This window comes from Diospyros lotus, chromosome 8, assembly GCF_014633365.1.
Source record: "Diospyros lotus cultivar Yz01 chromosome 8, ASM1463336v1, whole genome shotgun sequence".
NCBI classification, from domain to species: Eukaryota; Viridiplantae; Streptophyta; class Magnoliopsida; order Ericales; family Ebenaceae; genus Diospyros; species Diospyros lotus.
In genome coordinates this window covers 41,922,861-41,933,443 of record NC_068345.1, presented here as the reverse complement: position 1 = coordinate 41,933,443, position 10,583 = coordinate 41,922,861, and the positions used below count along the sequence as shown (strand labels likewise).

Below are 10,583 nucleotides of genomic sequence, written 5' to 3'. Positions count from 1 at the left end.
TAAATCGTGAATTCGATTTCTTACCCTACGTAATTAGGCAAAGTCTCCGCCTATAATTTATCTCATCTATCAAAATCGAAAACAAACGATGAAAGATCACATAAGAGTAATAATCTCAAATAATGACGTCACGCCATACATAAGTCTATTGTTTTATGGGATATTTTATAAGGTACTTGTTTACTTGTGAAAAAAAAAATTATAGTAGTTTTTTGAAAAATAAATTATTATTATTTATTAATAATAATATAAAACATATTATTAAAGTGTAAACTAAGTTAATTCTTGATCAAATTTTTATTTATGAAATTTTTATATATTTTTAAAAATTTATATTAAAAAATAAAAAATATTTAAAATCAAATTAAACCTAATTGGCCCAGTGTAGGCAAGTTGCATTGCACGTATATATGTTGATTTGTCTAATTTGCAATGTAAAATTGTATTTGTATTCGCGTTACTCTTTTGAGTCTTGGCCTGATCCATACGCCACGGCGTCTCTCCTCGCCGGACCGACCCAAATAGCCGACTTCAAACAACTCTACAATTCTGAATCAATTGAAGACTGAAAAATCATATACGAAGCTCACAGTCACTGCGCATCGATAAGGTATCGAATTGCGCGTCGATTCAACGAATTTTCGCGAATTAGCTATTCAAACCCTAAATCTTGCTACCTTTGCTTGCCCTAATTTGTATATGTGGTGCAGAAATGTCGTTCGACTTGCTATTGAAGCCGTCGTGTAGTGGTTGTGGATCGACGGAGGGTCTGTACGGAAGCAATTGCAAGCACATGACCCTGTGCTTGCCGTGTGGCAAAACCATGGCAGAGAACCGTGGTAAATGCTTCGAATGCGGTGCCACCATCACTCGCTTGATTCGGGTTTGTGCACACATCCACTTCGTCTCGGACATTTTCGCTTTGAAATTGGAATTGGATCTTTTGCTATTTCGTTTTGATCTATTCCTATGTCATAGATTGTTTCATTTTTCAACTAGTCAAAGAATTCACCGCATTATTGTATTGCGACTTTCTATATTCAGTATATAGCAACAAATGAAAACATTTGTTTCTTTCACTGTTTGGTTCTATCAGAAATAAGTTGGATCTCAAAGTGCCATATCTTATGATTAATTGCACGGGATACACTTCGTGGATGTGGCAAGAGGAATTCACCTTACGATTGTTTGCAGACCCTCTTTGTCACATGTGTTGAATGTTTGGGAGAAAACAAATCAGTTTTAAAGAGTATTTGGATTCAATTCTTCAACATGGTAAAGGAATTCTTATTATTATTTTGGGACCTTTTCTAGTTACACTTGTTCAATTTCGGCTGGAAACAAATGGCTTTTACAATGTTTGCAGAAATGCAAATTAGATGGATTTTGGACTGGCATGTTCTGTTTGCATGCACCTCCAATGTGTGCATGTAGGTACTGGATTGTTATTTTTCTTTGCTTGCATATTTGCTTTAACTGAAAGAAGCAACTTTCATTGCCTTCTGAATTCATTTGACATAAGCCAATTGCATTTTAAGGCCTGAATCGATTTGGAGCTTTTGCTTCTGAGCTCTGTAGTCATATACAATTAAATAAGTGTATTACATAAGAATTCTATCATGTTATACTTATATGAAATCGCATGGTTCATTTTTTTTTTCCTGCTGAGGTGTTCTAACAGCTTTCTTTGTGGTAGTTCATGTTCTTGTTCACCAATAAGGTACATTAATTGTATGCCCAACTTTTGAGTTTTGCCATATTGTTCCGTTTGTCTATTCACAAGCAAGTTTTTCACTTCTACAAAATATTGGGCACCAAGTACATTCCTAGACACTAAAGTGCTATACATCTCTTTATGTCTAATTCAGGAATACAATGTTCGGGCATGTTCCAGCAGCGACAAAAACTACTTCATTGGTAGGTTTATGACAGGTTTACCAAATTTTTCAAGGAAGCAGAATGCTGATAATAAGTGGTCTCTCCAGAAAGAAGGATTACAAGGCCGCCAACTGACTGATGCCTGGCGGGTAGTTAATTGCTAATTTATATTCTACTATTTACTGGTTTGCTGGTGATATTTTTGAGCTGATACTGAAACGCTGAATGAATGTTCCGGTGCTATATAACTTGACAAAGTTGTACAATAGTTTTGTTTTGGAATTCCAGGAAAAGGACAAATTTATTTTTCTCTTTTACTCATGTTACATGGTGGGATGCATATCACACCCACATGGCCAGATTGTAAAGGCATTTTGATCTGATGTAGTTGTGGTGCTGCATGCCTGTTGCATTTACCTTGAGAAACTTATGCTTGATGAAGGGGATTAAATATGTGAATATATTTGGATAGATCTGATGTAGTTTTTGGTTGTTCTAGTCTTTAATTGTCTTAGGGTTAAATTGATTTACTTTTCCTCGTGCTAATTAGGTTTTCTGCATGGCTCTCTAATTCCATTTTCTGCTTCCCTATTTACTAGTTTCATCACTATGTTATTCCATTGCATAGGAGAGATACAAGAATAAGCCTTGGCTATTGGAGGATGAAATGGGATCTCAGTACCAGGGTCACCTTGAGGGCTCACAGTCAGCAACTTACTATCTACTAATGCAGCAGGGAAAGGACTTTGTTGCTATTCCTGCAGGATCTTGGTAGGCAGACCTTTTATGTTTTACTATTTGCATCTGTACTTCACAGATCCAATGTTTCCTAATCGTATATGTTAACCTCATGTTGGAAGGTTTTAGAGAAGTATTTGAATCCTAGCAAACTCAATAATTCCTATTGTTTGTCATGACTTTTGTTTGAATTTTCTCTTAGGTACAATTTTAACAAAGTTGCACAATATAAGCAACTTACCTTGGAGGAAGCTGAAGAGAAAATGAAAAATAGAAGGAAAACTGCAGATGGGTATGAACGATGGATGATGAAAGCAGCAAATAATGGAGCTGCAGCATTTGGTGAAGTTGAGAAGTTTGACGACAAGGAAACTGGAGTTAGTGGTGGAAGGGGACGTAAAAAACCTAGTGATGATGATGATGAAGAAGCCAATGTCTCAGATAGGGGGGAGGAAGATGAAGAAGAGGAGGCAGCAAGAAAAAATAGGCTTGGAATGAAGCAAAGAAGTGGTGATGATGATGAAGAAGGTCCAAGAGGAGGTGATCTTGACTTGGATGATGATGACATCGAAAAGGGTGAGCATTTATGCTTTTTTTTTTTTAAGGTTTGTGTGAAATAGAAGATTTAGAAAGAGCATTATGGGGATGTAACTTATATGAAACTGGATCTAAATGAAAAAAATAGGCAAACTTTGTACCTATATCTTAGAAGCTTTTTGCCTGTCTTTTCAACAAAATCCAAAAGCTGGTCTTGGCTGGAATTGACACTCCTTGATAGCCAACTATATAAGTTGTCTAGACAAAAAATATGTGTCAGGAATACGTTGGTTCCTCTGAACCCTAAAACCTTCTTTTATTCCAGTTTTGGGCAATTCAAAAAAATAAAAATAAAAAGTTTGAGGCACCTAAGGTTCCTCCTCATACCGTTCTATCTCACACCAGCCAATGACGCCACTATCATTGCTGTCTGGAGCAGCAGAGACAACCCAGATATGGACAATAGTAGAGCTGAAACTCCTAAACCACATTGAAATGAAGCAAATACCTCTTTTCAGTTTGTTACTTCTTTTCATGTTTTAAATTAAATGAATATGTATGATGCTTCATTTGCTCCATACTCTTGAAAGAATAAATGAATATCTTTTTCCCCTCTTGACTCTTTTATTTTATTAAGTTCTTTGTTTCTTGTGTGGGTGGGGTCATCTTCCTTGGATTTGGCTGTGAAAACTAGATTTGGCATGCATGAAATAAGCTAAAAGGACTTATTTAGATGCAATGCAAGTCATTCCACTAATTTGTTATAGTTTCCATATTCTGCCTCAAAAACATGCAAGATCTGAGGATAACTTGTTTGGGATTTTTCTGTTTTTTAGCATCCTTCTGGCTATACTCTCACCATTTTTCTCTTACAGGTTTCATTATCATTACCATCCTTTGCTATGCTTTATTGATCAAATGGTTTGCTATTGGTTTTCTCTAGGTGATGATTGGGAGCATGAGGAAATCTTTACTGATGATGATGAGGCTGTGGGTAATGATCCTGAGGAACGAGAAGATTTAGCCCCAGAAATTCCTGCCCCTCCGGAAATTAAGGAGGTTGTATTTATTTGCATATTTGTTACTTGCTACTCATCATGCTGCATTACTGCATTACACTACGAGTTGGCATTATGTTAGATTGCTTTGTCAAAATCCATCATATGCTTGGCTAAGTGTATTAGTCGGCAAATGAATTTTTGTTTGTTCTAATTTTTATTATTGAATAGATAAATAGCTATCCAGGAAGGGTCTAGCCATGAAAATTGTTTTTGTGGGAAAGACCATAAAGTAGCTCACCAGAGGTATTCCATCTATGAGGAACTTCTTTTGTCTCAGGCCTTTTTAACTTTTTACCATTTTTGTAAGCTTTGCAAGTTGTTTCTACTTATATTTTAGAAGAATTCTATTCTTCAAAACTATCATAGTTATGCCTTATCTTGTTGTTCTTTGATCATCTTAGTGATTAAGGACAAAAGGTAGAAAAGGAGAAGAAGATATGAGTAAGAACAGAGAGAAAAGGGAGGACATTGGAGAGGAAGAAAAGACAGAAAAGGCAGAGAAGAGAAGAATATTAGGAGAAAAACAATAGAATAAGGAAGAGAAATCAAGTACATATTCTGTAGTCAATTCAATCAGATAAATCTGAACAGAAAATTTTACATTGTGAGTTATTTATACCGATGTAACCTAACCTTATCTAGGGATCCAAGTTAAGTTAATAAACAAAAATCAAACATTTATAACCCGTTAAAATTCCTATGTAAATAAAACCTTAGAAATATTAGAGCTGCAAAATCTAACATTAGAAGTGTATATCCGTGTATCCATTGACACCTACACAGTCACTTATACATTCTTTTTGAACTTATATGCATTTTGTTGAATCTTCTTTCATATCTAAGCAGTTTCTTCTTGAGTTGACATGTTGAAGCTAGAACTAAAGCCCTCAATTATGGAACATGTTATCTTCATTTTTTATGATACTAACATGTAGAATTGGGACCACGTCTTTTGACTTGTTTTTGTGAGTTTCATACTTTCACAAGAACAATAATGATAAGTATACGACCAACCATCTCTATTTATGGCCATATCCTTTGTAAAGTCATATATCTCATGTCATGTTTGAAGGTTTCTCACCCAGTTGTTCTTTCTCTTTCTTTTTCTATAATTTTCTTCCATTCCATGCACTCACATGTGCATTTACTAATCTGTTTCTCCTTTGCAGGGTGTGATATCAATGATAGTGCACTTTCTTAGTGTCTAATGCCAACAGGCATTTTTTGCAACATAGGGATTATAGATGAGCTTTCATGCCTTCTTGTAATGGTCCTAATTTGTTTATGTATCTTTGCTTTTTCATAATTTCTTATTTTATTGGCTAGTTCAATTACCTTTAGTGCATTATCTACAGAAATTTTTATTTGGTATTAACATATTTTCCCTGGTAATGCAAGTGTGATTCTATAACTTGGAAAACAAGAAGTGCTATTTGATGCAATGGTGATGTTCTGTGTTTCCCTGCAGGATGAAGAGGACGAGAATGAAAATAATGAAGAGGAAGGAGGACTGAGCCAATCAGGGAAAGAGTTGAAGAAACTGCTGGGGAAAGCCAGTGGTTTGAATGACTCAGATGCAGAGGATGACGATGAAGATGATGATGTAAGTTCCTTTGTTGCTGGTGGTACCTTAACCTTTTTAGCTAAAACATTATGGCCAGTTTCCTCTGAAATGCCTCTGCTTAGCCCCAGAAGGGAAAAATGAAAAATGAATAGTTATGGCCGTTGTGGTAGTTATGGCTTACTGGAAAACAGAAAAAAGGATTTGATGTTGTCATATTAATGTGCGACACTTCTTCAATGCCTTGAATCTGTTTTGGCATGTTTGCATGATCTCTCTTATGCATCCAAGCATACCTTCCACTTTTCTTGGTAACCAGTTATAGATCTCTCTTATTTTTCCAGATGGAGGATGATGTTGGCCTATCTCCTGTACTGGCTCCTAATCAGAAAGATGCTCCAAAAGAAGAACCTGTTGATAACAGTCCTTTAAAAACAGCTGCTTCAGGATCTACTCGGGGAACCCCAACTCCTTCCAAATCTGCGAAGGGGAAGCGGAAAATGAATGGAGATGATGCAAAAGCTAGTAATGTTGCACCTCCAAAGAAAGCGAAGACTGAAAATGTATATTGTTCCTATGTTGAACCTGCTTCATCTCATACCAAGTGCAGAAAGTGTGAATTTCTTGATATTTCAGTACTGCTCAAAGTGGAACTTTATATGCTAACTTATAGTTTTATTGGGGCAGGAGGTGAAACCTGCAAAGGATGACACCGTGCCTACTTCAAAAAGTAGTGCATCTTCAAAAGTTGCACCACCTTCATCTTCGAAGACTGCATCAGCACCTTCTGCTGGACCTGTCACAGAAGATGAAATCAGGGCTGTGCTGTTACAAAAGACTCCCGTGACCACACAGGATCTTGTTGCTAAGTTTAGATCAAGATTAAAATGCAAAGAGGTACATCTTATCCTTGTTTTCATCCATGTTTATTTTGTTGACAAAATTCTTTCTAGTTGGATTGAATTTTTCAAATCCTCCAAGCCTTTTATTTATCAGAGAAATAATTGGCATGGAAACTATGATCCACTTAAGATAGAGATATTAGTTACATATCTCATAAATTCCAGGTGGTTTGTTGATTGTTAACAAATTTTTGCTGGAATTAGATTTCAGATCAATGATTTGGTTAGTCCCATGTTTCACTTCCTTTGTGATGGAGATGGAGAAGATAGTCAATTAGGTTTTCTCTTCCTTCATTCTCCCCGACCCACTTAACCCCCTTTCTCTGGATTTGGAGTTTGGGGGGAGTGGGTAGCAATGCAATTTTGTTTTCTTTTCCTTCATCTTCCTGAACCCTCTCCATTTGGAGTTTGGGCGGAAGTAGATAGTGATGCAATGAGGACATTCTGTGTTTGCCCACACAACTTGTTTTGTCCAGACATATTGTCTGCCTGCTGATTGCATTGTCTGCCTGCTGATTGCCTGCAGGCATGTGCATGAGAGAGGTTTTTGGTATATGCTGCTTGTAAGCATGACAAAGGATTTGATGGGGCTTATTCTTCTCTTTCATTAAACCTATGGGAATTCTTTGCGCAGGATAAGGATGCTTTTGCTGCCATACTGAGGAGAATTTCCAAGATTCAAAAGACTAACGGGCCTAACTATGTCGTACTGAGAGGCAAATGATTTCAGAGTTAAGATGTCAGACAGGTAAGCTGCTCTGTCTTCTGCTTTGATTAGTGCATTGCTGCACATTTATTGATTGCCTATGGTGGTTGGAGCTTTCTTTCCGAGAGGGAAGGGTTAGCTTAAAAAAACAATGTCTTAAGGTTCCATCACCATTCCTGAACTCTCCTTGCAAGGAAGGCAGAGGTAGAAGGAGAGAGAAGAAGAAAGTTTGCGTGAAGACTTATGGTTGACTGATTGAGCTCTGTTAATTTTCTAAGAGTGGATAACGATACTGTTTTTTTTTTTATAATTAATTTTGGTGTTCTGATACCTTATCTGCTATTCTGATCCTTGATCGCTTCTAGTTGTGCAGGAGTACGATCATCTCTCTCTCTCTCAACTGCAGTAGCATGTGCAAACGCATTATATTTTGTTGATGTAAACTCGGAGCTCATCTCTGGAATTGTGACTGCGACACAGAAAATAGATTTTGCAGGGGTAACGTAACATGTCTAATATAGCTAAGTAGATTCTCAACCGTATCATGTCAATAAACTACTGCTGCTTCCTTTCATTCTCGATGAAATTGATGTCTCGTATTGAACGCTCACTTCACTTCAATGGCTGAACTGTCTTCTTTATTAAAATGGTTTTCTTTTCTTCCCTTTGCCACTCTCTCTCTCTCTCTCTTAAATTCCAGTATTTTGGCAAGTTGCATAAATGCTGCCGCCACGTTAGCCCTTGTAGCCGGCACTGATGAGTGAAGCGAAGAGTCACGTGAAACCGGCTTTTTGGAGCCACGAGCATCACGCCTACTCTGTAGGAGAATTAAGTATGCGGCACGGGTGCAGGCACGTCGCTGAAGATACTAAAGCCGCGAGTCTGTAAGAAGGTGGTCCAAAGTGCAGCAACCAATTGAATGAAAGGTTCGTTAATAATAAAACTCTATTAAGCTAGCAAATTCGCTAATAAAAAACAATCCCGAATCTGGAGTGGACAAAAACCCACTTAGGCAACAACTGATCTCCCAAAAGCATACACCGAAACAAAGCATAAACATGGGCTAAATAAATAAGACAAAGTTGGCTCAAATTAGAGAGCCAGAGATCCAATCAAGAGCCCACCAAACAGGGCGTAAGAGAGTTCTCTGACATGAGCCGAAGCGGACGGAGTTGTGGGCGGAGTTGCGGTGGCGACGGCGGAGCGCTCTGTTGGTAGGAAGATAAGCGGTTCCTGCTTTGCCCGATCCAGAGGTTGTGGTTGGACGTCCACGTGTAGCTTTAAGCCGCTCTTGCAACTCTCGGGCTTTGCACTCGCGAAGTAGCGAATCCCTTCCTCGTCCAGCGGGACGGTATCTAAGCCGTCCGTGTACATCCTGATGGGGTTGCTCACATCGCACGCCTCGTACTCCGCCTTGCTCCTGAGCTCCACGATTTTCTCCTGAGCCGCCGAATAGGTGAACCCTGGCAATACACCACCCAACCCAACTTTTCTTGACTTGCAGTACCAAACTTATTACTAATAAACTATTTTCTCACGGAAAGAACAGCTGTTTCTGTTTGATTCCTAAGAAAGTGTAGGGAAAAAAACAATTTATTGGCATGTGGATTATTAACTTGTAATTGAAGGGTCGGTTTACCCGTTGAAGTGGGTGATCACTTTTCCAGGAAAAGAATAGAAAAACAAGATGCTACTCGTCGAGTTTCATTTCTTTTGCTCAACTTTCTCGCCGACCAAACATGTGATTTCCGACTAACTTCTCAGTTATTTATCGGCACAATAGACCATAAGAAACCAGCCCCTCTAGGTAACATGTCAATATGTCATTGATGATTTAAGTTATCTATTCATACAACCCATGAATGGAAATCTAAATGACCACCCATAATATACTCAGGCAAAGTCAGACGCATATATATATATATATATATATAAAGAGAGAGAGAGAGAGAGAGAGAGAGAGAGTTGGCGTACAGATTTTATCTCCGATCCGGAAAGTCCTGCCGGAGGACCAAGAAGCGACGTCGGAAGAGACATCCCAGCCACGGTCACCGCCAACCACGTGGTGGACTTGGGCGCCAACCCACCGGGCACCGGTGGCAACTGAAACAACCACCACCACCAGAGCCATCATCAACAGCTTCAATCCTGCCATTTCCAATGCACAGTACGTAGTATCTCTCTCGAACCCCAAAGTTCTCTTTCCCTTCAGATAATTATACAGACAGAGAAAGGGGGAGTATTGAGTATGGGTTAAGAAAAGGAACGTCTTTTGGAGTGTGGACACCGACGAGTGAGGCCTAATTGGTAATTGCCCCGCAAGCCCAAACCCACTCTTTCCACGTAGTTTCCTAAACGTCCATTTACTCTGCTGCTCAACAAATTTACAATATGACTGGTTGTTGGTGCCATTTTCGTCTATTTCCTTGACGCCCCATTTCATTGGCCCACCTTCTTTATTTTATTTATTTTTGCTGTGTACCTGACCTTCATAACAATATATATCTTCTAGTTAAATACCAGTGGGAATCACACGAGGACGTGGTGCCAAAGCCTTGCGAGAAATGGAGAAATAAACAAGTGAAGGCAAAAGAAATGGGAAATATCACATGGGGTCACCCGTCTAAAAATTGACGATCTTGGAGGGAGTGAAGGGAAAGAAACAAAAGGGATAATGTAAATTACTCAATATTTGATATTGCTGTTCGTTCATTGAGAGAGAGAGAGAGAGAGAGAGAGAACTTCTTTTAGAACAATTAAAACGTAGATATTTTCGAAAGCTTTTCCTTCGCTTGTTTTGTTTTTCACCAAACATAGCGTCGGTTGGTTGTGTGGTAGTAATTACATATATGTTCGTTTTGCTTTAGTTATACCTTAATTATAACCCTTTTTAGTTGTAAACTTTTGGGATTTTCTTTGTTTTATTGGCCTTTCGTCTTCTGACATGCATATTTAGCACTGGACCAGTAGGCTAGGAAACTATGCCCATTTGTTTAAAGCAACGGATAATATATATGATTGAGAAACATTAATAAGACAAACCCAACTGGTTGTCTCAATTGTAGATCCTTCTTCATCCTCGTCGCCCCCCTGAAGTTGATTCAGAGAAAGCTTATTATTGGAGAGGAACAAGCTAATTGCTCTTGAAAGTGCATATATTTCACCCAGATTTTGTTGTTAATTAATTAGTGAAAGGCAAC

The 10,583-nt window shown here is 38.3% G+C and overlaps 2 protein-coding genes across 4 annotated transcripts; one reads left to right on the top strand and one right to left on the bottom strand.

The window, feature by feature from the left end:
- Positions 1-439: 439 nt before the first annotated feature.
- Positions 440-8,047, top strand: LOC127807832 (transcription initiation factor IIF subunit alpha). Of its 3 annotated transcripts, none has more exons than XM_052345967.1 (11): positions 440-610; positions 711-883; positions 1,869-2,027; positions 2,507-2,649; positions 2,819-3,192; positions 4,097-4,212; positions 5,683-5,817; positions 6,120-6,338; positions 6,463-6,672; positions 7,312-7,425; positions 7,757-8,047. In XM_052345967.1, exons 2-10 carry the CDS (start codon positions 713-715, stop codon positions 7,399-7,401), a joined length of 1,617 nt encoding a protein of 538 aa, XP_052201927.1. In that variant the 5' UTR covers positions 440-610; positions 711-712; the 3' UTR covers positions 7,402-7,425; positions 7,757-8,047. The 3 variants fall into 3 exon arrangements, with proteins under 3 accessions (XP_052201927.1, XP_052201928.1, XP_052201929.1); XM_052345968.1 differs by having other exon boundaries at positions 7,749-8,047; XM_052345969.1 differs by lacking the exon at positions 440-610 and adding an exon at positions 1,097-1,275 and having other exon boundaries at positions 751-883.
- A 251-nt stretch (positions 8,048-8,298) lies between these two features.
- Positions 8,299-9,841, bottom strand: LOC127807833 (blue copper protein 1a-like). Its single transcript, XM_052345970.1, has 2 exons — positions 9,358-9,841; positions 8,299-8,846 (listed from the first exon to the last, which is right to left on the bottom strand). The coding sequence occupies exons 1-2, from the start codon at positions 9,824-9,826 to the stop codon at positions 8,476-8,478; spliced, it is 840 nt and encodes a 279-aa protein (XP_052201930.1). The 5' UTR covers positions 9,827-9,841; the 3' UTR covers positions 8,299-8,475.
- Between the last annotated feature and the right edge of the window lie 742 nt (positions 9,842-10,583).